Source organism: Pseudopipra pipra, chromosome 2 (assembly GCF_036250125.1).
Source record: "Pseudopipra pipra isolate bDixPip1 chromosome 2, bDixPip1.hap1, whole genome shotgun sequence".
Taxonomy (NCBI): Eukaryota; Metazoa; Chordata; class Aves; order Passeriformes; family Pipridae; genus Pseudopipra; species Pseudopipra pipra.
This window is the reverse complement of record NC_087550.1, coordinates 23,574,143-23,601,943: the sequence shown is the minus strand read 5'-3', so window position 1 is coordinate 23,601,943 and position 27,801 is coordinate 23,574,143. Positions and strand designations below refer to the sequence as shown.

Genomic DNA, 27,801 nt, shown 5'->3' with positions numbered 1-27,801 from the left:
GTTCCCCATCTTTCCAGTACTGCCTCTTAGCTGCATTATGCTTCTCAGGCACATCAAGCAGGTGATGCCCTCCCTGCATTTGCTCAGCAGGTGATTTCCAGCAGTGGATTTCACTCTTATATGGAACTAAATGGCTGCAGATTTTACTATCAGCAAATCAGCAACTGTCACTTGTTTCTTTATGTCTTCCCTTCCAAACCTAGATGATTTTTTTGTTAGATTATTTATAAATCCACCACAGAATGCCTTACTCCTAAAGCTGTGGGCAAACAGAAGATGGAATGATACCAGAAGAACAATGGTCAATTCAAAATCATCGTGGTTTACATCCTGCTAGTTTCAATTTGAATTAATATAAATGACTGGCATCAGGTGCAAAAGAGCAAAGCATAGTAACATGCTGCCCAACCTACACACCCTTGAGTACTTAACATTGCAGATTTATAAGGTCATTGGATGCTATTAATAAAATAAATGGATTAGACGCCATTCAATAGTCTGATGAACTGCATGAAAATTGATAATAGTCCTAACAATTGTAAGAGTAATCGAAACAGTAAATTATTCTGGACATCACCAATTATTAGAAATCATCCCAATTCATAAAAAAAACCCCTGAAGTTCCTGAGAGCACAGTATCACTCCTAGGAAATTATGAGAAGAGTGGAATAAAAGTAGCTTCAGAGCTAGGTTCAGATGTAAACACACTCCACTGCACCCCTAAATTTTAGGGTTATTCAAACCAAGTGAGTGGTTCTTTTGGAGCTTTTTAGCTTACAAATTACCATCGCTTACAGAAAGGTTTATCCTCTAGAGAGGGTGCTTAAATATTGTGAGATGTCCCAGCTTTCTATAAATAGAGATATACTGTCATTATGGCTGGAATTAATTCAAGAAACTTCAGATGTAAGATGAGTAATGAACGGGACTGACATTTATTGGTCATAATTTAAAACAATATAAGTACATCCTGGCTTCCCTTTTGAGACATCAAAATCAACTGATCCTGGTGCGAGGAAGGCAGGTTCAGGACATCCTGTCTTGGGCCAACAAGACAACTGGAGCACAGCCTGCCACCCAACAGTGGCATTAGTAGCCAAGAGACAAGCCTGGAAGAAGTATGAACCATCAAGAAAACAGGAATAGTGATAGTAGTTTGTACTGCATGCACCGCTCCTATTGCAGCCATACCCCTCCCCAGCAGCTGGGCAACCTTTTACCTATGCTAACAGCAAGGGGACAGGTGAAGACACACGACTTTCTAAGGGTGCTCATTTGTAGCAGCTGCAGTTGCTGCCCAAGTGGAGAAGAACTGGGAAATCTGCAAAAGCAACTGGAAGCACAAAGAATGAACCCAGCTTCCCTTCTGATGCCAATGCCAGGAGGGATGAAGGGAATAAGACCCGGGTAGCAGTGGCTGATGCTGCCAGCAGGAGTCCCCAAGAAGCACAGTGTAATGGAGGGCTGGTACCCAGTTGGAGGAGAGCAAGAGCAGCAGGAGGATTGCATGGTCAAGGGAGCAGGGGGAAGGCAAGGAGCAGAACAGATGGGGAGAGGAGACAGAATGAATAACAGTGGAGACAGCAGGATCAGTGTAACTCCAAACATACAAATTCCTTTTGTTATATTAAAACCAAATCACTAGTTTTGTTACATTAGTCCTCCACCCCATGCACATATTGAAGGTTGGATCATTACGGTGGTGGGGGAGGAGCTAGTACACTGGTGAATAGCAGGCACAGAATGAAGTTAAAGCCCTACTCTCAGGCTCTGGTCCATAATAATAAAGCCTGTGTCTGGGAAAAAAAATCAATGGTTTGTGTTAAAGGAACTCAAGGGGCTAATAAACATCCCAGCACTGCAGGAGTGACTGAGGATGGATAAAGCAGTGATTTGCCTGTCTAAAACACCTCTCACCTGAAGGCTTCTGAATCCTTTCTTTTTTCTCACCCACTAATTATTTAGTTTCCAAATTAAAGAAGCATCTTGCAGAGACGGCCATTACAGTCAGAGAATCTATGCTTAGATCAAGCTAGAAAGCAGGTTAATGGCACTGCTAGGAAGAGAAACCAGCTCTCCCTAAACCAATTCCTGTATACCGGCCTCTGGTGCTCGCAACCATGAAAAGCCATCGAGTTTTACACACACACTCAGCAGGTGATAGAGAGAGTCCTAAGGAAATATAAACACCTTCTCCACATGAGGCCATCAGAGCTCTGAGGTTACATGTCACCTCCTGGTGTGCTCAGGAGGATCTTGGAATTATAGATTAAATGAATGTGGATGAATTCCAGACTTTGATTTTGGACTTCAGATGTTAAAGGTATTTCATCTGGATATCTACTATGGTACTCCCACAGCAAGATACTCTGGTATTTCTACCAACAATGTATGTGTACCTTCCACCATGCCTTTCTGGATGACCAGCCTCTTCTTGCCAGCCTGACACTCCTCTGTGTGTGGTTGTTTCCTTACAGCTGAACACTGAGACTTCAGAACTTAAATCCAGACAGGTACAGATGGCTGCCAAATCTATCCCTGAGACTTGTTCAGACTTACAGCAAACAGGGGAATCACATAGTGACTTCCAAAAGGCATCAAGACAAAGCCACCATCAAAAGATTTGTCATTCTCAGGTGTCTTTAGCCTGATACTGTCATCAGAGCTATTGTTCATTCTAAAATCCAAATAAAGCCCTCCCTGCATAGGGAGGAAGCCTGAGGCAACAAAACAGACACAAGTCATTTATGTACAAGAAGAGGGAACAACAGGAGAGTTGTGCAGAAGGAAGGATGTGTGGGCCAGCAGTGCATGGACTGAGCAAACAGTAGCCAGTGATGCACCAACAGCTGCAGCCACGCAGAGGTATGAAGCTTTTGCTTCATATTATCTCATCCAAAAGTAGAAGCAATCTTCAGGATGTATCTGCTGTTTTACTTGTTAATATCTCAATCCCTCCGTATATACATGCCTGCTTGGTAAAGATTAGGCAGAACCCACTTATGCCCCATGTCCTCTGCCATGGACAGCACATGGAGCAGACAAAAGCCATTATGAGGAGCACACGCCCCACAGCAATGAGGCCAGGGAGCCCAAACAGGTATACACATCCTTGATTTGCATCATGCAAGACCATCAGAATGCTCTCATCTTGCCATGGGCAATGGGCCCAGTTCACCTTCCCACTAGCACAAGAAGGTCTTGCAACCTGGCAGCTGTCAGCAGTGGGGAATTCCTGCTCTCTAGGAAATGGGGAGAGGGAAATATAATGTCCATGCAGAGTGGCTACTAGATCCTGGGATGTCATCACAGAATCCATGACAACTAGCCTGAAATGAGAGTGGACTTTGGGTGAAAATTCTTTGCACTTTCTCCTTCTAGTCAGTCAAAGCAACATGACTGTAGGAGGAATCCCTCACATCACTCATCCCCAAGTGGTGCCCACCCTCTCAGCATGGCATGGACAGCATCTGGAGCTACAGTTCATTTTCATATCCTGAGGCAGAAACAGCTTTGAGATAATCCAGACAGGCCCAGGAAAAGTCCTCAGACAATACTTGCCAGTTCCTTGGGCTGCATATGTGTACCCAGCCTGGCACATCCAGACAGAAGATTCAGTTCAGCCCTCTCAGAAGGGATACCTCTGCATACTAGTGGGTACTGCCTGACTGTTTTTACTGGGACTTTCTTTTGGGAGCAAGTGGTGATAGACAATTTGGATCAACAGACAGGTTTCTTTCCCACTAAGCATTACCACTGTCCCTCTCCCCCTGGAAAATCTGCCTGCAATTAGTTCCCTAGGAGAGGGCTTGCCTGTGCCATTAAGAACAGTTACATTACACTATCTAGGAGAAATCAATGTCTCTAATAGTCAGCAAAGGCAGTGGAGGAGGGCAGGGTGATGGGAGGGGTGTTTCTCTGGAGACACCCTTCTCGGTAGAAATCCCAGAGGTATTGCCCCAGGAAGAGAAATAGTAGAGACCTAGAGTAATTAAACTTCCATGCAGCAATTGTTTACTGGAAGAAGCACAGAAACCACTCAGTGTCTCTCAGAAATGCAGGGGCAGTGACTAGGCTCTCCCCCGGTGCAGATGAAGTGCCTCTGCCCTAAAATCACTGGTCTGTGGTGGTTTACCCCACGCTGGCAAGTGGAGGGAGGAGGGGCATGGATGGACATCTTTCCTTTAAAATACCCCTTTCCCTCTCTCCATGTTGGTGTTTAAAGGTAAGACCACGCCTTGCAAGTTTTGAAGCATCTGTATTGTGTGGCATAATTAAGTTATCCTAAATGAGACCTGAGACATTTTAGCATCCTGAGGCAAGAAAGCTTAACTCTGCATGCATCTTCCTCCCTCTCTTTTTCTCCATTTCCTCTTCCTCATACACCTCTGCAGTTCCTGGAATGATAAGACACCTCACCGCCTGGCTGTAATTGCTAGAATAGTTCCCTAATGCTTTTGCCTTCTCCAATTGCATTAAACTGCATTTTTAGAGGTATAGCCCTGTTTATTCATGCTGCTCGTGTGGAAGGGGAAAGAAATGCAGACTGCCTTTTTTCCCCTCTCTCTCCTTTGATTTGATGGGTGTGGCAGGTCTAAACCTTTGCAGCCGCTGGCTCTCCAGCGCTGGAGTGAGGAGGAGAGGGACCGAATGGGAGGGAAGCCGTCGTATACGGCTGGTGATGAATGAGACTCATCTCACCCACAAGTGGGAAACCTGCTTGCGGGTTATTGTTTAATCACTCATGCAATCCAATACTGAGCACATACCCCCATAATGTCCATCTGGTATAGTATGCGGTGCATGCAACACTTGCATTTCTAGCCACCTATCTCACTATCCAGCTCTGCATGTTACTGCCTGCATCTCTTGCTGGCAGTAAGGGTTAAGTTCAGCTTTTCAGATATTGCTCTCGGTTGTGCTACCTTTCAGCTGAATATTTTGTGGGCTCACATTCAGAGCTGCAGTCAACTGTAGGCAGAAATGACAACGAGCTATCTACATCTCTCATGGGTGGGCACAGTCAGTCAGATACTTCGCTCTTCACACTGGCATCGCACCCACAAGAAAGAATATCTGCAAGGTATGAGCCTGTGAACATATTTGTCTCTGAGGGGTGGGAGGATAGACACACACAGGCACACCTAGACACAAATGTGAAGAGATTTCTTCCACGCCCAAGCCTGTAATTTCAACATTTTGCTCTTTAGCTGCCAGAAAGGCGGGACAGCAGGGGCTTCCCCTGGAAAATAATTTGAGGAGAGCTGTCTTTATTTTGGGAAGGAAACTCCTGCCTCTGCTGAAGAACCCATTCCATATCTTTCTCTCTGTGAAAGGTCTGGGTGGGGACAGAGGAAGAGCACAAGCTGAAAACCAAGGTCTTTTTCTTCTCCAAATTAAAGCTTCCTCTGGTGTATCATCAGCTTTCCTGGGCGAACTGCTATATTGCCAGTTTGGCAATAGTGGTGTGTATTCAGGTACAGGAGCAGCAACTGGGCTCTGAGCCCAGGAATATCCACTGAATATGCACAGGCAGGCACATTCAGGTTGTATGGCTGCATAAGGATCCAGAAAGCATGTGCGAGTGCACGGTGTGCCTGTGAGTGTGTGTGTAGTACAGATGCAGGCGGTCGGAGAGTGGAGATTGTGCTGCACATGCACGCGCAGAGGGGTGTGTACCATGCGGTGGATTAATGTACGGAGTGGGAAGAGAGGACTTGTGTGTGATCAAGATACCTGAATGCCATGCATTTCTAAATGTGACTGAATACAAAACGACAGGGGCAAACCCACACAGATATAAAGAACAGACACATCGGAACGTAATTCAGGAGCTTTAATGCCCAACCCGTGATGGTATGGGCAAAATCATCCCTCTCCCCCAATAGCTCTTTTCTGACTCCAAAGAATCCCAGAGCTACCGACTTTATTTTAAAATTTGCTGTGCACCTCTGCCCACTGCTCTGTCACTTTGCCTCCCTGTCTGCCTTCCTTCTCCTCCTCCGCTCTTTTCATCCCATATTTGCCAGCAGAACGTGCTCTGCTGGCTGGCTGCAACGTGTTCCCCCCCAAGCCTTCACTACCTCCCTCCAGATTTTAGTGAGCATATCATTAATTGCAAAGCATTTGAAAAACCTGCATGAGGAAAAATACAGGGTGACGCAGGGTCTCTTTCTATCCCAACCACTTGCCCCTCCCCATTATTTTACAAATTTTCTCCTTCTCCATCTCCATTCAGAAATATACTTCAACCTGAATTTTCTTTCAACACTGCTCTGTTCCACAGTAACTGTAGTTACTCACACCAGCATATTAGGCTATTGCTCCAGAATACTGCAGTGCTACATTGTAAAACACATAGAAATGTATGCATATTTAAGGAAAGTAACCAGTAGGGTGCTGTGCCTAAGACTGAGTTTTGTCCTCAGAACAAGGACCAAAGCTCCTTGTCACTATCTACAAATCTGTAATGTGTGGAAGTTTCAAAAACGCCTTACAAAGATATCTAGGGCCAGTTCCTGACTCAAAGTTCCAACTGCATAAATCCAGCATCCTCCCAAGCAAGTCCAAGAGGTTCAGCTAAAGTAGGCTCTCTTAATCAGGAGCAGGTTTTGGCTTTCACACAAAATAAAAAGGGAAAGGACGAGGGGAAAATTATCTAAGTAGTTTTGGGTTTTTTTCAATTTCATTATCATTTTGCACATAAATATGTTGACACTGAAAACTAGCCACCACCCAACCCTTCTCATCATCCCAATTCCTTTATAGCAAAAGCCAGGCGGTACCGGTAAAGAAAAGGAACTGGTTTCCAACAGGTTCACACTGCGAGCTTCTCTTATCCCACCCGAGTTCGGAGCTAACAGAGGCGTGGTCCTCTGTCTCTTTACCAGCTGGTGCACAGTTGTCTAACTGGTTGTACTATGAAGGGTATTGCAAAGAGGGTGAGTCTCCCACTACTCAGGCTAATGCTTTTGTTATTAATTAATTGGATTTTTCACTATAGCATAGGCTTAAAAAAAACACAAACAAACCCAAAAAAGCCACCACAAACTCCTTCAGGTTAATTCTTGCTCAGATTGTTTTAACAAAAAAAATTAATACACCTGTCCTTCGAGCCACCTCACGGCACAGGCACATAAAGCATCTCCCATTCATCAGAGCCAGGAGCAACAGAGAGCATTCTGACCAGGGATCAAGGCTCGCTGGGCATCCGTTCTTTTTTGGCATAAGATGAAGAATTGCTTCCTTTATCTCCAAGGTAGAGCCAGATCTCATCACGTTTCCTGCCAGCCGCACCCCCACCCCCCAATCCACACCCTCAGAACCACAGACAGAAAATCCTAGGCAATATAACTGCCCCCTATTAAAAAATAATAAGAAGAATTGAGGGGAGATTCTGGTAGCTCCCCAAATGTGGATGTAGGCCACCCCCCTTCCCCACATCACCAGCCCCGGAAAGGCAAAACAGTCACGTTGCAGGGTGTGAAAAGAACCTTCAGTCGCAAGATGCTAAAGAATTGCAAAAGAGACGTCTGCTGAAAGCAGCTGAAATTTCCTCCCCCCTTCCCCAGCCGCTACCCCAGCCCCTCACACACTCAGGCAGACACGCACCCCACGGACACCCAACAGCCTGGGAGATTTCTTAACAGAAGGAAATATAAAAATCTTCAGCTCTACCTGTTTTGTTCTTCTCATACAGCACAGCATGATCGTATTGTCCCCTTCCTTCCTTCTTCTTCCTTCCTTCTCCTCTCTCCTTTTCCTCTTCTCTCTCTTATCTCTCCCCCCCACCCTCTCCGCTCCCTCCCTCCCTCCCTCCCTCTCTCTCTCCCTCTCTCTCTCGCTCACACACACATACACGCACACGAGCACACGCGCACACACACACACCAGGGCAGTTAGCAGCAACTGTAAGGTCCACAGCTATTGCTCATCACACATGCACACGCTGCCTCTCCCTGCCTCCCTCCCTACCCTTCCCAGAATTGTTCACCAGCTCTCCCTGACTCGTCACCTCCCCACCCCACCCCCACTCCGGCAGCCACCCCCCCCCCCCAAGTCCCTCGCCAGCCTCATGAATAATTAAAATCTTCAATCTGGACCCAATTACCCAACGACTTTCCCACTGTACAGAGGCGACAGGGGAGAGGGGACACTGCGGGCTGCGGGAGGGCTGGGGTGTGTCTGGGAGGCACCGGGTGAGGAGGGGGACCGGGCGGGTGGGGAGCCCCCAACCCTACTCCCACCGGAGCAGCCAAAGCCCCCAGCCAGGGCCAGGAGTGGGATTTATGCATGAAGAAAGCATGAGGTGGGGTGGGGTGGGCACAGAGGGGAGAATAGGGAAGGGGGATATTGCCGTGGCAGGCGGTATATGCCATGCACAGGTGACGTACCATAGGTGGGAGCTGCGAGCTAAATGGGAATTGGAAAATATGTTAAAATGGCTGTTAAAAATCCCTCTCTGCAGCACACTGGAAAATATATATGCACGTGCTGCCTTCTTCCTATACACAGGCATAAACCCTGTGTGGGGATGTCCTGCAGCACCGAACAGGACAACTTTCCCCCTCGTTCCTTCAGTCCATCCCACCGATGTTCCACAGGCACAGAAAAATGATACTCCCGCAATACTTTTTTTTTTTTTTTTTTTTTTTTTACAGACTAGCTTCCAAACCTATAGAAATCATCCCTTCCCCTTCTGTGTAGATCTCAATTAATTTCAGTGTCGAAGTAATTTCTACGTCTATTGATCTCTGACTGCAAATTGCTGTAAACTATTCCGAGGAAGATGTGCGCGTTCACACACACAGCCACCCCCCCTGCACGTGTGGGAAGAGAAGTGTATGGGTTTGCATGCACAGAAGATCATGGCGATGCATGAGCCCGAGCGAACATTAATGCGCACATGCACTCCCAGGCACACGTCCTGAAAGTTATAACACTGTGTTTTCTCGGAATACACGTGAGCTGGACAGATATATCTGTCACTGTGAAAAAATATTCCAGACAACAGTTAAACCGAAGTATAACAATGCTGAGCACGTTAAAAATATAAAAAGACTGATGGATTTTTAGGATTTCATCTATCAAAAGTCAAATTTAGCTTATTTCATTTACTGAGTCTGGGAGGCACAGTCAGATGTTGTTCTCTTTTTTAGCACTAATGTCACTACATCAACTTCTCTGCCACACCATGGAGTTACTTCTAATTTATTTTTATTGTAAAACTGCCTGTAAAAGAGACAAAAAAAAATTGTCTTAGGTTATTTTTAAGGTCTTTGCTCTTTAATTGCATCTAAATACATTATTAACACAAATATTCATGCACACGTGCACTTTTATACAAATAAACACATACGTATATAGATATACTTTCTGGAATACCCCTCAATACAGACTCCCACATAATCATATTCAGTTGCTATGATATCATTGCAGTTCCCAGCACACCATTTATTTTAAGAAAAGCAAACAGCATTTCAAAGAAAATCTGGCTAGCTACCTTCATCTGTATGTAGTTTAAGAGAAGTGCCTTTTGGGGTCAAGAAGGTATCAGTGTTAGAACCTGGTTTTACAGGTTAGAAAAGGAAAATAATTATATGGTAATGACATTCAGAGAAGATACATAACTGGGAAGAGTTGCAAGCACCAGCTGACACAGAAGTAGACCAAAGGATTAAGTAACAAAAATCAGATTCAGTTTCAGAAAATGCATGCAGAGAAAAAGAAGGCAATATATAAAATCATAAAAGAAGTTAGGTAAGAAGTGGAGCAGTAGAAAGCAGTGGACATCAAATTTGAGGATGGGATCTCTGTAACATACATCACTCCTGGCAACACCATGCCAAGGCACTGAGGAGCAGTGCAATGGGATTTTGAATTATGTCTATGGGACTTAGAGCCTCTGCCCTGGCCCCAGGAGTTGCTGGGGGCTCATCTCCAAGATGAAGAAATAGTGTGACATGACCTTGTGGGCACCTGCTAACCCACAGGGCTGCTCCCCATTCCCTTGGGAGATGTGACTCCTCTGGTCAACCATGCATCTGAGAGCTTCACCCTGGTCTTCCTTTGGTGACAATGAAGAACTTTCAGGGTGTAATTCAGATCATCCTAAAGCAGGAGTCTAAACTAGGTCAGACAAATCACTCTTCAGAAGTGTTTTCAAAGCTTATTTCCTTCCCACTGACAAGGCCTTTTTAGGGAACTTCCCCGTGGTAGGGAGCCTTGTCGAGGAAAGCCTTCCCATCCCCCATCTTTCCCAGACACCCACCCAGAGGGGGAGCAGGCTGGCAGCAGAAGAGCTGTGCTTGTGCAGTAAGTGAGAATCAAGCTACCTTCCTGTGCTCACTCAGGGCAGTTGCTCATCACCTTAAGTCAGTGCCAAAGGCAGAGCCACCTCTCTTCATGCCCAGCCCTATGAGCACTGTATGCTCTAGCTTATTGCAAACCACTTTTGGCACATAATCAAGCCCTTAATAGGTTCCTCATACATATAGACTTAGTGATGAGTGGCCAGTCCACTCTAGAGTCACATCTGCATTTCCTCTGAATTAATCTTCTTATGCAGAAGAGCCATAAGCCAAAACCCGAATTTTCAGGGCATATGAGCTCCTAACATCCCCGTCTTTCAAATCAGGACCCTTTAAGTATATAAAGTTGAACTTTAAATTTTTCAGCAAATTATATGGTTCTGAAAATCACATCCCAGCATCCCTTGCCCTGCCATTTTGGCTGTTTTCACTTCAACCTGCAAGGCAAATTATCTTGTAACATGGAACAAAAAAAGGACAAGTCCATAGCAACGAAAAGGCCAAAAAGAATGGAAGAAATTAAAGGCACAAACTCCATCCAGGGAATTTATGAAAATCTGAAGCAAAATTCAAGGGATGAAGAGCAGGTGAATCTCCATTTCTTTAAGTCACCAAGTCAAGATGGGATGCTTTCATCCAAATGACACTTTTGTCTCTCCACTGCACTGCCATTCAGCACTCCTTCAGAGTTTCGGGATAACACTGCATCATGCAGTGTAGACATGCCCTGAAAGGCCCCTTTGACCTTGGCTTTTGAATCTACACAACTAAAAGCAAGAGCAGTTCCAAAGAATAACATGAATGGGGGACTAACTAGTGAAGGGGGCTGGAAGGAGGGGGTGAACAATGACCACAGATTTTAAAAGCTTCATCTGTGAGAACTGATTGAATGACAGCTAAGGAGGTGGAGAATTGTGATATTTTCAAAAGCTATATGCCTCATGAAGGAAATAATTTGGAGTGATATGTAGCCCACTGTTTGGTGTAGGCTGCACGTTACTTCACTGTGAAGGAGGGAATGTTTTGTATAAAGTAATTATTAAGACAACTCCTTTAATTCAAAGCCATGTCTTTGATTTAAAAGGTCCACATAATTTCAAAGTAATAAGATGTATTAGTGGTTGTTACAACATAGGGTGGGTGGAGTGAGAGACATAAACCGGTGCTTTTTAAGCCTGTTCAGTTCTGCTGCAAGGTTACCCCAGCAGCTCAAGGTCCTTACAAGTTGAAAGAAAAAGCATCTTCAGCCGAGCTACTAATTTAGGTTCAATAGCAACAGCTCAGATGCAGTTTTGGTTTGAAAAACCACTTAGTTTCAACCTGCTCCTGGGACTGTAATCAGGTTGATCCCCTGGCCAGAAAAAGCTAAATGGGACCAAGAAGAAGAGTATAGTTTGCCTATAAGAGCTGTCCCAATGGTAAGCATGCTAAACTGAAGAGGCGTCTCTGAGAGAAGTACTGTGAAAGTCCCGTTACTAGGGATATTTAAAGCTTCAGTAAAAACAGCTCTGAAGTGAGTGACTTGCTTTCATTGGGAGATAGACTGGGTTTTCTCTCTATTCATATCTTCCACATATAGTGGTAGCCTTGCCTTTTGTTAGCCAACTTTCATGCTGAAAAGGAAAAAAGCCAATTTTATAAAGATTTTTTGGTATCCTCATTTGAATAGACATTCCTGAAAATCCCACTGTTGGACAACTTGCATTTTCAGTCTCCTCAGTAGCTTTGTGACTCTGGTATCATTTGGCCTCACTTTCAGTTATCTATGTCTTAATGACACAAAACAGTGCAGTGCAACACTACAAATAAACTTCTTTTATAAATGATTTAGGCACAGTCATGGATCTTCTGGGAGGAGTATCCATTTTTCAGTATAAGGATCACTTATGACAATTTACCTTGGATTTCAGTTAATCCTGAATTATTAATAATAGAAAAGAAGAGCCTAGTTTATTTTGACCTAAGACTGTCCGTATGCCACAGACTGAAATAAGAGGTTTTAAACACATGATTTTCAAGAGCCACAATGCCACTTACTCTTGCAGCAAAGGCTTCAGGAAGTTCCAGTCCAGGAATGCTCTAATTCATTCCGTGTCTTTAATGATTGCTCGGTTGCTCATCCTGCACAATACTGAGCACACGTGACATTAGCACCTGTTGCCATCATGCTAGTCAAAGAGATATGCACAGGTGCTCTGTATTTATTTCCTGTGATTTCCATTTTTCTTTCTATGCCTGCTCAGCTGTGCTCACAGCACTGGAGACACCTGACTTTACAATAGCAAACATAATAAGAAATGGCCTCAATAATTTCCCTGTTTTCACCATCCTTAGCAAATGTGTGTTTTCTGTAAATTGTGTGGCATATACAAACTGGAATATCTACATGGGAGCAAGGATAGGCAGAATTTTAGTATGCACAAAGAATGGTCTGTACAACCCCCAGGTCAATGTTCATTATCGTTGAGCTTCAGAATCATCAAAAATGCAAACATAACAGTTAAATCTCAGCACAGTTTAGTGCTGAAGACTGTAACTCTTCAGTAAAATGAAATCTGATCTGCTTGTCTGTCAAAAAAAATAATGTCATCACAGAGAGAAGTCAACCTACCAGCTATTATCCTCAGTGTAGTTATAGTCTGCCATGGGAAAATGTGATACTTTACAAGCCAACCCAAATATTAGAGAGGATGACCCAGGAAGCCCCTTTTTTATTCTCCAGGGACCATTCAACATGTGCTGTTGGGTATACACAGCAGTCCCTTCCGCTGTAGCACAGGCTTAGCAAAGGAAGTTTTGAATGAGAATCAGGGTAAACCAGGAGCTCAGTGTGGGCTAATTCACCCTGCTTCTCAGCATGGCTCCATTCCATATTGCAAGTCCTGCAGTGCCATGACAAGCTGCTGTCAGCATCTAGGCTTACACCTTACAGTGACACGTGGGGGTGTCTATGCTGTTCCATGCTGCGGGATGTGATGGGACTGGGATGGAGAAAAACATTACCCACTAACTACACACATGATTGGAGAAGGAGAGTCCATCTTCAGTGCTGTTTTACTCCCCTCCTAGCTTCTTCAGTGCCATTGCCATTCCCAACACTGCAGTGCTGAATATGGGAGCTGCCCAGTGATACCAATATGATGACATGACAGTATTACTGTGTGAGTCACAATTTTCTGAGCTTTCTTTGGACCACCTGGCCCTGCTTTGCACCTGCCCACAATGCTCCTCATTCATTCCAGGGTGAGGATGATGATGCGGCTGCTTCAGCACTGGGAAGGTGGATGGGCAGGGATAGGTTCATCCTCTTCCTGTCCTGTCCCCTCAGCTGATCAGACTCTCTTCTTTCCAGTAAAGCAACTGAGTTGAGCTGAACCAAACTGCATATGGGAAGGTACATGGAGTACTCTGGCCCCAGAAAGGAAATGGATGAGAGCAAAAAAAGCTAAAGACCTTCCTATGCTCTTACTTGGCACTTCATTGTCAGCTGTGGGGTGAAGTTACCAGGGATGAAGAGCATCCAAGAGGCCAAATCTGTCCTAGCCTTTAGCCTTTCAGGAAAGGACATTAAAAATTTCTAACCATAGCCATGCTTCACTCACAGGCACATGGTGACCAAGCCATGCACTAATCAGGATCACAGCAGCAAACTCCATGAACCACACAGACAATTAAAGGACGTAGGAAGTACTTGTATTGGAGAAGTGATAAGTGATGGAGTAAGCTGACAGGACCTTTTCACTTACCCAGAGCTGTACTTGGGGAGTTAGAACAGCAAAGACCTACCTGAATTATATGGACAGGAACTGTAAACATCCACTTGCCTTTAAAGTTCCAATAACCCACTTTCCTTGCCATGGCTTCATTTAGATTTGCCACAAGATACCCCCTGAAAGGAAAGAGAAAAGTCCATATCCTGCAGTCTGTCAGGCAGACGTAACATATGCAGAGGTTGTTCTTTTGCAGTGAGATCTTTAACACACAATTCATTGCATCTGATTAAAGCAGAAGAGCTCCCCACTCCAAAATGCAGAGCACAGGGCTTTGACAGATAATGGGTCTGTACTTCAGTCTCACCATGGCCAAAATTTTTTTCATTTCCTTTAATTAGAAATCTGCTAGAAGTGAGAGATAGACCTATAGTGATTTTGATCCAATCCAGGATCAAACCTATATGAATTGCAGTTTGGGACTACAACACTCCTAAATGCTAAAAATTGCTCCATTTGGCCCATAAAACAATCAATAGTGGAGAATGGAAATTCATCGTTAAGATTTGGATAGATTGTCATCCAGCAGCATCAGAGCTGTGTTTTGTGTATGTGCATTACAAGGGGTCTACGTTGTCAGAGCCACTCCATGCCCAAACTTCTCAATAGTGCCCTATTATCATATTATTATTTCTTTTCCAAGACTCCACTGTTAGCCAAAGGAATTCACCCCAGAGGGCAGGAAACACAGATGGAATTTTATTAAGAGTCCAGGGCTGCAGGCAGGAATCCAAATCTTCTGTCCCGTGCATGGAAACTGCATTACAGCAGAAGGCCCTATTTTAGCTCAGCTCTACAGGATACAGAGCTGTATTTCCGGACTGTGTTTTTCTGGAGGTTTAGAAGTTACTCCAAGCATAATGGTAAATTTTCTGTGTAAATCTGGGGGATTAGCTCCTTCCCAAGCAATTCTGGTGGCAAGGAGAAAGAGAAACTTTCTGGAGAGGGGCAGCCTAATCTCTCCAGGCTGTTACACAGTTCTCCTTACTACCTGACAGATGCTTTATACAACAGAGTGCCATATACCATGCACACCCGGCATTCTGACATGCTAAGAAAGCCAGTCTTGTTTCCTGCCTGCTGCACCCCTTTCTTTGCCCTACAACCTGCATGAACAATTCACTCAGCTTGTCCCATCCTCCTGGTGTAGTTGCCTACAGCTGCCAGTCTCCTCTGCCCAGTAGATAAGGTACAACCTGACACAAGTAGAGGCCAGAGAGAGAGTTTCTTAGCCTGAGGAAAGTAGTGGGAAGCAGCAAGGGAGGTGATAACCTACAGTCAAGAACACAGGGAGCTTTATGCCTACTCTGGTAATGCCACAGCAGACGTTGCTCCATGGAGGTGGAAAGGTCTCCTTCAGCTCGAGGGAGAAAGGAGTTAAAAGGCATTCATTTACTTCCTACATCAGAGAAGACAAGTGTGCTGATCTTGATGGTCTTCTCATGTGCGTTCATCTCAGCCAGGTCAAGTTAAAATTTATTTTAATATCTTATGCTATAAAATGGGAAGGGTAATTCTTCCTTGTTACTCTAATTTATTCATCCAGAGAGGAGGAAAAAGAAGTTCATTCTCTGTTTGTTATGAAAGCTAAGCTCAAATATGAACAGTGTTCCGTAGTAAATGATGGAGAGTTTGACAATCTTATCTGTATCATATCATCACATATTGAAAGGTTCTATTGTTAAGAATAGATACAAGAGAATACAATTTCATTTGCTTCAGGAACTGTAATTCTGAGCTTCCTCATTTTAGAGTTCTTTTCAAGTCGGGGATCTGTGTTTTCTCAGCATAGTCTTTTGCATGTTACTTCCTTGGGTACTTCCTAAAATGAAAATAAGTCTTTGTAAAGACAGAAAAGCAAATTTGTCCAGCTTTCTCAAAGTTAGTCACAGTTACAAAATAAGACTGGCATTGCTTGGGCTGCATCAAAAGCAGAGTGGCCAGCAGATTGAGAGAGGTGATTTTGCCCCCCTTCTCCACTGTCATGAGCTCCCACCTGGAGTACTGTGTCAGCTCTGGGATCCTCAAGACAGGAAGTACACTGACCTGTTGGTACAAGTCCAGAGGAGGGCCACCAAGATGGCTGGAGCACCTCTCCTATGAGGAAAGGCTAAGAGAAGGGGGGTTGTTCAGCCTGGAGAAGAGAAGGCTTCAGACTGATCTAACTGTGGCCTTCCAGTACCTGAAGGGAGCCTACAAGAAAATTGGAGACTATCTACAAGGGCATGGTAGTGACAGGACAAGGGGGAATGGCTTCAAACTGAAAGAGGATAGGTTTGGATGAGATACTAGGAAGAAATTCTTCACTGTGAGGGTGGTGAGGCACTGGAACAGGTTGCCCAAAGAAGTGATGGATGCCCCACTCCTGGAAGCATTCAAGGCCGGGTTGGATGGGGCTTTGAGCAACCTGGTCTAATGGAAGGAGTCCCTGCCCATGGCAGGGGGGTTGGAATAAGATGATCTTTAAGGTCCCTTCCAACCCAAACCATTCTATGATTCTATGATTCTGTTCAAGAACAGTCCTGAGTTCTGCCTAAAACTTTATATGTCATTAATTTCCTCCTCAAGGCTAAAACCTAAAAAGAAAAATAAATATAAGAAAATAAAACATTGAGTCCTCAGGCGACACCAAGCACAAAGAGGTAACAACCTGACACTGTCAGATAATCTCCATGGCACAGGCCAGGCCCTCCCCTGCTTAGCTATTAGTCATTAACAGGGCACACAGAGCAGCATGGTCATTGTCATTCTTGCATTATGCTCAGTAGTTACCAAGCCATGGCTTGGGGCACTGTGACACCCTCAAGGTCTTTCAGCATCTCCTGCAAGTACTGGGAATTAATAGGCTAAAACTGAGCCCAACAGGCAGAGGAAAGTTGCTGAAACACACAGCTCATTTAGTATTGTTGCTTGGAAGCCAGAGAAGGTTATTAATTCTTACATCTTTGGTGAATACTGCCTCCTTTGTATGTTTAGTCATCCAAGAAGTCAAAATGGTCTCTCAAGGGATGCTGAGCTACCATGTCTGACTTAATTTTGATCACACTGTGCCCACGGAAAATGGGACTTTGGTGCATCTCCCTTTATACCACCTCATCAAACTCCTGCAGGCCCTTATTAGATCTTCTTCACACACAGTCCAACCTCACTGGCTCGAAATTTGTCTCATTATTTCCCAGGATTTCTACAAGTTCCTTCTGTGTAAGTACACTGGTGTCACATTCCAGGAAAATTAAAGGATGGGTCTGTAGTTTGAAAAATTAAGTCATGTTCAACATTAGAGTAAAGCCCTATTTCTCTTCACAGAAAAAATTTAGGAAATATTTGTTTTACTTTCATTGTCTTAAAACTGATCTTCAGTCCTATCTTACTATTACTTCCTTCAACATTCTATTGCACAATACTTTCTGTCTTTCCTGTAGCAGTGAGGTAATCTACATATCAAAGCTGTTTGTGCTGGACATGTCATTTCACCTAATACTGAGAATTTCACAACAGTTCCTACAAAGACATTATTAAAAAGCATAAGAGATGGTAAATCTTTCTGCCCTCTCCTTCAATGTTATTAAGTGGACAGAAATTCTACTTGGTAGTCACACGCTGTTTTTTGACCCACAGAAGCCAAATTGGCCTAGCTTAATAACTTTACTAAAGATTTAAAATTCTTTCATTATATCAAGTGCAGTCATGTGTTTCTGTAAAATCTACCCAAGCATTCTAATGTGTTTTGTTGTGAGTTTTTTTGTTTGCTTTCATTTTGGTTTTCTGTTTTGTTTGTTTTGATTCACTGGTAAGTGATTGGATCTGCTGTGAATTCTATCTTTCTAAGATCCTTCTTCCTAGGAGTTAAATACATAGAAGGATCAAAGCCAGGAGTCCTCAGATTGTCTAAAAGATGCCTTGATAAACATTAGTTTGCAGGTAGTTTTCAAACTTAGATGCAGAACCACTTGCTTTCAGCTTTTCAAATTTCTTTATAACATCCTAATGAACCTGATTCACTTATACTATCCTTGACTTTGAGCACATTTTCTTTCCTCCTCAGTCACCCCAGTGAAGGACCTAATAGATTCTGCTGCTTTCTTCTGATCTTGGTGTTCAATTACTCTTAACTAAAGTTTGAAGTAAGTCAGCATTAGCTCCTGAAACAAATGGACACTTTCGGGAAACAATTCTTTAACAGAAAGATGTATAAAGCTGACCAACAAACAACTCTTTCTCAATGTATGTACACTTATTCTCTGGCAGCAGCATTATCTGTTTTTTTTAAGACTTAGCCCAGAGTTCATATTATTTAAAAGCTATATGCATTTTCTTCAGTGTTTAGAAAGCAATCACTCACTTCTTTTTAAATTTCAAATAGTTTCATATCTGCTTTTCACTGCAGTGATATATTTACTGCTTCTAACATCCTTTGGGACCTTGATAAATTTACTTCAGTTTCTCAATTAACACATTCCTAAAGAAGAAAAAAAACCCTCACCCATCTTTATTTAAGTCTCTTTGAAACACATCATAGTTCATCCTTTTTATTAGTCACTGACAAACATATCTGTACTTAAGGTAATTAATATTACTGCATGTGATGAAGATGCTTTTTGAAATATTTAAATCTGATCCTTCTGAAGTCATATGAGGCAAAACTCCTGTTCCATGCTCCTGTGGTAAGCAGTATCCCCAAATCTACCCCATGCTCTTAAAATTTCCTCTTTACTATACTATATACCATAAACTCTCCCTGACATAGCCATTGTCTTTGAACCTACATGGTCCCCTCATCATTTGACTCCTGTAGCCCCTAACAGCTTTTTGCCTAGCCGTAAGGGAAGAAACAGAACTTGTCATGGCTCTTTCAGAATTAAGTTTTTTAAGATCATTTGTCAGGTATTTTCTTCTTCAGAAGGTATTGGAGCTACAGACTGTTACAGGCTGGAAGGTTACCTTTGCTGGTTTTTTTATTGCTTCTCTCTGTCCCTAGTTTAGGGTCTTGAATAAAGAGAGTGGACTAGATGGACCGTTGGTCTACCCAAGGATGGTCATTCTCAAGCTGCCAAACGGACCAAGTAATAGTTGAGTTTCCCTGACCCTTCATCACTAATTTGAATCTTTCTCTGCCCTCTACCCTGAGATGATGTGGAGACTGAACTATCTTTGTGACTACTCCTCGTTGTCAAACATGGGTGGGATGAGATAGTGAGTTGAAGTCTCCTCGTGGACAGGGACAGCAATAGACTGACATTCTGAGCCCGCAGAATCACCAGTGTATCGGATAGTTTTCTTTGTTAATGTAGTGCACTTTTAACATAACTTGCTCCAGGGAGATGTTTCCAAATCAATGAATACAGTATTTCAGACCATTCAGAAGCTACTCCTACAGCAGCTGGGTGGAAACATATTCCTTCTGCAATTTCTGGACTTCCCAACTGTTGTTGGGCAGCAATATTTAACCAAATGCTGTAGTGTAGGGCTTGTTTAGCCAATGATGTGTGTGATGCCTGTGGTGCCAAAGAACTGCTTTGAGCTACAGCAGTGTTAGGACTAACAACACTCTTCCAGGCTTTCCTACTCAGCAGGAAGCAGTCGCACAGCCATGCAAGTAAATTACAGGCTTATCATTCCTCATTCAAGCATCGGCACAGTCATTCAGCAGGATCCCCATGTCCCTACAGCAAGGACACAGAAATATAGTGGCTTAAACTGTACTATATATTTGTGCTTCACCTTATTTATTGTCCCTGCTCAGTAACTTAGCTTCATGGTTATTCAACAGGTGCCCTTTGAATAAGGAGCATGTGGCACAGAGATGACTGGCAGACAAGGCAGTAGAAAAGAGCAGTTTAGGAAGCAGTTGTTCTTATTATAAAGGGCAGCTAACTGATTCATCAGTGCCCTCCCCAGCAAACCATGCCATATAAATGTTATTTTGAAATTAGCCTTGTGAAATAAGAAGGATTAGTTGGCAAGCTTGAAGTGTGAATACGTAAAGTCCTCTCTCCCTAAAGGAAGATAGGGTTTTTTTCCCTCCAACTGCATGATGCATGGCTTCAGCTCAATTTATGATGTGTGCCCCAAGGCCATTTTTTCAGCCAATTCTAGTTAACCAGAATTAGGATTTTCATTCTCTGGCATTGGACTGGTAGTCTGGCTCTGACTCCCACCCAACGCTGGAGGAAGAAGGTAAAAGAAATAAGGTTGTAATCCAGCATAATAAGATACTGAAATAGAAGGAGATAGGAACCAGGGTTGCCTCCTTTTGTAGGTCTTGCAAGGAAAAACAGCAAATCTGCCAGGCTACAGATTGCTGTGTTAGCATGCAGTGAGGTTGAAAGAGCATATGGCAGGAGTGGCTGCCTGGCTGCAGTGCACCTATTGCCAGCCCGCTCATTCAGGGCTGTAGAGACAAGATAAAGAGTTTTTTTACTGCCCTGACAGCTGACAGGAACTTGTCATATTGCAGAAGCTGCTGAACCTCAGTCAGGGGAAGAAGGGGAAGGAAAGAAAAATCAAAAGCAATCACATACTTGGTGCATGCTTGTCTGATCTCCTGCAGGCAAGAGACAGGGTGAGGTCTCTCACGTGTTCTGTGCACACAGCACCTAAGACTAAGGGGTGCTAACAAGTGCAACAAGGAGACAGCAGAAGGAGGTGCCGGAAGAATCTGGACTGAACTTTATTTCATACTATACCCTCTTTTCAAATGACATGAGGAAATCTATTGCTGCTCGGTATTAGCAAAACTGCTCTGGGATTTCCGTGTAACTACTCAAAATGGAGAAGAATCTGAGTCGGCAGGATCTTCCTCGCAGTGCTCCTTTTAAGTGTAGAGTTCATTCCCACAGCTCCAGAGTTGGGAGAGGGGGAGGAAGAAGATGGTTTTTTCTTTAGGGAAAAATTTTATTCTTCCTGCAAAATCAGTAATAATTATTGGGCTGGAAACGTAAACACAGCAGTGTTTTAATTAAAATTTTCTGCAGAGAGCAGATACTTTCCCTTAGTCCATTTAGGGAAAAAAAATTTTAAAAAGAATGAAAAAGTCCCATAGAACAGTTTTGCCTAAGTTTTTGAGCTCAGCTTCCTCTCTATTTAGTTTTAGTCACATGGTTTACACCCAGTCCCTCTTCCAACTTCTTACCTTTACTGCTGATTCCAGGTAATTCATCACATAATAGGTTTTAGACTGTGGGCACTGCTGTGTGGTTGTGTCACTTCCATTCCCTGCAAACATGCAGCCAAACGTGCAGCCGTTTTCCCCACCAAAGTTAGTGGAAGCATCTCTCATATGGTGTTCTGCATCTTATCAGATCACGCCTATGGGCTGCTAGTTCCTTGAGGCAGGAGAGCTCCTTTAGACAACATTAGATACAATGCTGGCGCTAGACAGATGTGTCAGCTCCTTTCATCTGTTAACACAAGTGCAAATAAAAAGAAAAATCCGACCTGGATTTCAGTGGTAGCCGGGACTAAACTCTAGATTCAGATCCAACAAGCAAGGCATTTTAGTCAGGTTTATGTGCGTGCCTTGGAACATAATGTCCTTAAAAACAGAATCTGGATTCACTTCTAATTGACATACTGTGTCAGTGACACATCTTCTTAATGTTCCTCTGGTACCTGATTGTTCCTCATGTCTCCTCTGGCTTCACACAATAAAACACCTTTTGAACAAGCACCTTGCCATCTTGGAATCTGAATAAACTCAGTCTGTGCTTGAATCACTTAAGAAATGTAGGAAAGAAGGCATAAGAAATCTGCCAGCATGGCTGGAAGAGAAGCTTATCTTGCCTTGGCTGGGTTCACTTTTGTATCCCTCTCCAGCTTCTTTCCATCCACTGCTGTACCACTGTATCCCCAAGGATGCTGACCCCAGAACAATACACAGCAAAGATGATTACAGTCTAAAAAGGAAAAGAAAACCCTGTCATCATGGATGTTATGGGTTTCAGCTTTTCACATTTAATCCTTTAATTGGTCTTTCTGGCAAGAAGAATTTGATACTTGGCTTTATTGCTGCATGGATGAGCCCTATTGCAAATCCCATTGGGATGAAGTTACAGTCATTTGGCAGTAAGAAATTCCATAGCAACCTCTCAAAAGCCTACCCAGAGGGTTTCTTGTTGACATCACAGTTTCTGTGTGATGTCATAGTGACTCCTAGAAGACAAACAGAAAAAAAGCAGCAGAACCTCCGTATATTTGATGAAACTGAGGATAGTCCTTACTCTGCTATTGTATGTATCAAGAGATATGTCAAAGGAGAGTTTGGGTCCTGGCTTGAAGCCAGAACATTGATGAATGCAAAATAAGATTAAGAAGGTTGAATACACTGAATGCACAGTAATAAAATATTGTAAAGATGTTGTGTGCTGGACAAGAGGGAGTCTCAGATGTCTTCCAAACTTACATACTATTGTTTTATGAACAGTTTTATAGGTGACCTGTGTGCTGTTGGGCAGACCCAGAGGAGGGCTAAGCAATTTGAGCAACAGACTCTTTGGAGGAGACAGTTTTGTCTTATGAGAATATACAAGTATGTTGCCTTGGAACCTCCTAGCTAAACATTTCAATAAAATTTAATCTTGCATGCCCCAGGCCAAGAGTGATAGGAGCTTCTTTGCGTTCCAAATGAGCAACCCTTGAGGTCCGAAAGAGAGAAACAACTTCATTTAGAACAAAATGAAATATGGGAGTTCTGATTCACAGTACTATTTGTTAATGACTGGTAACTCTTTCTTCACTAAGATAAGGAAAGAATCAAGTCATTCCAATGGGTGCAATCCAAGATAGAAGTGTAATTTCTTCTGAGTTAAGAAGTTCCTGAATACAAAACTAAAGATTTGGTCCTAAAAGCCCTTCTCAAGTCAGTCAGTTTGTGCTGATGTAACTAATGAGACATCTGGACCCATTGTCATGAAAAGAGAGCAGATTAACACCTATGAAGCTAAAAATAAAAGCATCACCTCTGAGGTTGGACCTATTGTGCTTATTGCAGGGGGGTGGGGTGGGATTGGTAGAGCTGTGCGTCCATCGTGGATGTCACCATGGCACACCCACGCCAACATCTCCACGGAGACACAGCACATTTCTAGCTCCTGCATCACCAACTTGTTGCCAAGGAAACAAGAGGATGCAAAATAAAATAAAAAAATTAAAAAAAAAAAAATCTCAATGACATTCAATTTTGAGACAGTTAAGAAATCCCTGAAAGGGATTCTAAAGTGCTTCAGAAGGAAATGGAAATTGGGCTTCTAATTACAGATTCTCAACCAACTCCTTTTTATTCCCCGGTTATTCTGTCTCCTCACGTCACTGTCTTCCTGCCATTCTCTGTCTACAGAGGTACAAATGCCAGACATCAGTGAAAAAAGAATCAGAAAGAGCTTTCCTGGAGTGAAGGAGAGGAGGGAGGGAGAGTGGGGGAGAAGGTTACTCAGTACAAGCAACAGTGGAGATTCCATAACTCAGAGAAAGGTGGTGGACAGAAGTTGCAGAAAGGGAAATGTGTGGAAGAAAGGCAGAGTGGGAGAGAAGGGTTCTGTGAGAAGGCAATATGTGCAATTGGCAGGTGTGGGAGTACACATGTATATCCACACCAAAATGCATGTGTATTTTTATATATGCAGCTGAGAAGGTACGTGTGCATACAAATGGGTATCTAAATCCACCCTGAGTAATTAAAAACCAGAGCTGTGTACGCTCCAAAAAATGAGTAAATTGACTTAGAAATCAAGCAATTAAACAAGAAAGAGTATGTCTTCTAATGTTGTTTCTTTTAATCCATTATAGCACTACAAGCTTTCTCCAGAACCAGAAAAGCTACAAATCTGCATCTCTTTTTAAATGACAGCCAACATTTTCATGCAACCACTTGACTCTAGGAGCTGTGGCTTTGCAGAAAAGGAGCAAATGTAAGAAGAATCACAAGAAGGTGCTGAGAGGTGGCAAGCCTAGCAGTGCACATAAACACAAGAGCGCTCCAGAGAACCAGCAAATGCACCTGCTACAAAGTGTATGAGAGTACAAGGTGGAGTATGTCTTGGGTGTTACTGTGCAGAGAGACATGGCCACCAAGACAAGATGTACAGGTGTTGTCCAAGCGTAGCAGAGACACATTGCATGACCACTGAAACAAGCATGGTCCCAAATTAGACACCCTGGGTCTCTTGGGGAATGAGCACAGAGAAGATTAACTGTTTGAGTAGCTGCTTGCATATCATCTTACTTGGGCATGAGAGACAGGGAAAGTTTCATCATCTGACAGCACAAAGTGGCGCAGTTGTTCAATGGCTATCCTGAATGGCTACTGGTATGGCTTGCATTTGGGCTAGTGCTGAAACAGATGTGCTAGTGCTTCACTTTCTTCTCTTCACTATTCACAGAGTCTCACCCTTCTTCATGCCTCAAGCCTGTCATGAAGCTTGCAGCCAGAAGTGAGATTGCTGTAGACCAAGAAAGGAAACTTACTAGAAGTTAACTATTACTGAATTGCAACGAGGGTCTTACAGAATGACACAGAGAAATCCCAGTTAACGCCAAAGAAGTTTATCAAGGCTGAATACCTATGGAATTCAGCCCATGGATTTATGGCTATAGATAGTAAAAGGCTGTAAGGTTTGGACTTCACCCCAGGTAGACAAGAACCATCGCTGACCAAACATGAATATCCCTTTGTGGCCTCTACCAACTTCTTCCTGCCCCTTGCACGCGCCTTTGCAGGCCTCAGTAGCCTCTACCCACTTTGAGGCAGATTTTCTTCCCCTTGCTAGAAGCAGGTGTGAAGGAGGATGCCAAGTGCTTCTCTACGAACCCGTGCGGTGACAGTCCTGGCAGTACAACAGCTTTTCCTAAAGTTGCCATGACATGGAAGTGATGGGCATATGAATCACAGTTGTAGAGAACACCAGCCTACGTGCAGATGCTGCATTCAGATTAACAGAAGCAAGTCCTGACCATCCAGTTCTCCCCTGCTTACTGTATGAAGTAGCTTGGAGTATCCAGTCACCTCAGGGATTATAAGCCGGAGAGGAGAGGGAGACCACTTCCTACATGTATGCAGCAATATAGAACCGCAGGAACACAAGCAACCTAAATGAGGAAGCCAAGGTCAGATTTTAAGCAGTTATCTGTGGTCCACTTCAACTTTGTTCCTGAGTAAGGTGACAATAGTTAAAATGACTAAGCTGCAGGCCATAGTAAGTGGCCTCTAATTTGTGCTCCAGTGCCACACTGCCTGGCAGACTCAACCCTCATCCACGGAAGCAGAGCACAGTGTGGGCACATCTCAAGGGGCTCGCCCCTCAGCAGAGCTGTAAAGACAGTTGGTGTTGGTGCTGAGAAGGAACTTTGGGTAAGATGTAGGGTGGCAGAGATGCAAGGGCAGTTCAAGCCAAGGAGAAGACACTAGAAGTTTTTTTTCTCTCTTCAGCACGTAAAAAGAAATATCTGAATGCTCTATCATGTCTCAGTCATACTTTTTCTCTAGCATATCCAAAATGTTACCTTTTCTCAACGTAGATAAATACACCATGCACATGACTACTTTACGTATTAAAAAAAAAAAGGAGTGCTTTTAGAAGGCAGTTTAGATTCACAAAATACTCATGAAAAAGGATATAATGCATTCTTTTTAAAAATGCATGTATATATCACAACTTACAGCTTCTGAATCACCACAGTACATGTTCATGTTTCCTGGAAGGAAAGATGTTTTTCGGTAACTTACTGGTTTGAACAAATTTATCATGAAATACCCATCAAGTGTGAATATAATTTGCTTTGGGCAAAATACAGTTCTGATAATGTTTGATTTTTTTTGTTTCCTCCAAGTGCTGTTCATCAATGAACTGAACACTTATTCCATCTAACTCTTTTTTTCAGGAGGAATTTTATAATTCACATTTCCCTATGTATAGCTTTCTCTCTTCAACAAATATTTGAATAAGAATTTTTAAATGTGCTTTGAGTTAAAAAGTATAAAATACTCTAGGAAATTCCAAAATTTCGGGAAAATGTTTCTAAAACACTGACAGTGGCTTATTTTGTAAACAAAATTGAAACAGAATTTACAAATTATCTAAAATACATACAAACATACATAAAACATACATGCTGTGTTATTTTCATAGCTTTGTGAAATAGACATACACTGTGGCTTTCTCTCTCTCTGAGGACACACAGAATTGCTTTCTTATATTTAATATACACGGTGTTGGCTTTCCTGTTCATATGCATACATACACATGCATATATACTGTAACACACTGCATGCCTACAATGCATATACACCGTCATCTTGTCCTCTAAACACACACAAACAAACCTTCCCTTTAGCATAAGGACAGCTACACACACTTGCACAATGAAATCTTTCTAACACAGAGGCCCTGAAAACACAATTTTATCTCTCTCTAATACACAGTCATTCCTTTTTTCTAACACAATGTAATCTCTCACTTTCTTTCATACACACAGACACATAAACAGACACATCCAGTGTAATCTTATCTCTCTGAGATTCAACTATAGTAACTATATTATTTTCAAAATTGCATAAACATTTTCTGCCTGACATTTTCATTTGTAGACTCCATCATTCACAACTACACAAATGATTGCAGAGATGGGAGGATGTAGAGGGAAGTCCTTGATCACACAAATGCCTGTCTCTTAGGTAAAGAGGCCTTTTCTGGCAAGACTTTGTTTTACAAGGGAGAAGACATTATAAGAATGTTTTCACTTTGGATGCAGCATTAGTTACACAGTGCTTCTTGTTATGATATTACACCACCAACAAATAGTAAGGCACTTAAACAGCTTGATAAAAAAATGTCTGCTAGATTACAAAAAAGATTACTTCTGTATTGCTATCATTGTCAAACACTTCACTGATACGTTCCACAATACGTGCTGCAAGCAAATTACAATATGCAGTTACACTGATATTTCCTGTGACATATAATATGCAGTAGGCCCTGAAATTTCTAAAGAAAAAAAAGAAAGATGTATAGAGGAGGTTCCACCTCCACTTAAGCTATTATTTCTACAACAAAAGTCTATGCTTAAATCACTTGTATTAGCAGGATTGTTCTAATGGGAATATTAAATGAATGTCTGCCTCTGCGAGCTTCTTTGCACAATGGAGAGTGCTAACAGTAAGAATTAGAGGATGCAACACAGAGCACTTCTCTTGCATGCCATTGATTCAGAACCAGAGTAACTGGCTGATAATTTTGGGGGAACCTCTTCAAAAGAGAATTTCATATCCTTGCTTGATTCCTCCAAACTGCCTCATAACAGAAACAAATATTAAAATGAAAATGCAGTGAAGGATCCAGAGCTGATCAGTGATATCAAAGAGTAGCTAAAGGGGAACATTTTTGCTGGGCCATGCTGAGCTACAAGGATTTTTACTACCTCCTTAGAGCAAGTTTTGAAGAAAAACTGAAGAGGAAAAGGTTGTGTGTTGTTGGGTTTTTTTAAAATACCAGTAAGCCGGCTTCAGAGGTATTGTCTTAGCTCTAAATAAGCACTCTTGACTAAACACACCTAGAGTCACTAATAGAGAGTAACTTGTTATAATCCTTGGAAAAATACTACTTCTATGTTATAAGGGGAATTTTGCCTAAAAATTTGGGCCAAAGCATCAATATGGCTTAAGAGCACCTCCTGAGACACAAGGGAAAGTAAATACCTTTGTGGAGCGCAAACACAAAAAAAACCTGATC

The 27,801-nt window shown here is 42.8% G+C and overlaps 1 protein-coding gene and 1 long non-coding RNA gene across 3 annotated transcripts in view; both read right to left on the bottom strand.

The window, feature by feature from the left end:
* Positions 1 to 8,091, bottom strand: part of GAP43 (growth associated protein 43) — a 58,570-nt gene extending 50,479 nt beyond the window's left edge. Inside the window, exon 1 of one of the 2 annotated variants that reach the window (XM_064644407.1) lies at positions 8,068 to 8,091. In XM_064644407.1, the coding sequence (XP_064500477.1) occupies positions 8,068 to 8,076 (9 nt within the window). In that variant the 5' untranslated portion in view covers positions 8,077 to 8,091. Of the gene's footprint in view, positions 1 to 7,677; positions 7,966 to 8,067 lie in introns of those variants that run through there. The other variant, XM_064644406.1, reaches the window with a different exon arrangement.
* A 1,103-nt stretch (positions 8,092 to 9,194) lies between these two features.
* Positions 9,195 to 22,134, bottom strand: LOC135409192 (uncharacterized). Its single transcript, XR_010428081.1, has 4 exons — positions 22,076 to 22,134; positions 21,863 to 21,975; positions 21,213 to 21,480; positions 9,195 to 15,902 (listed from the first exon to the last, which is right to left on the bottom strand). It is a non-coding gene; the product is annotated as an uncharacterized LOC135409192 (long non-coding RNA).
* Positions 22,135 to 27,801: the final 5,667 nt, after the last annotated feature.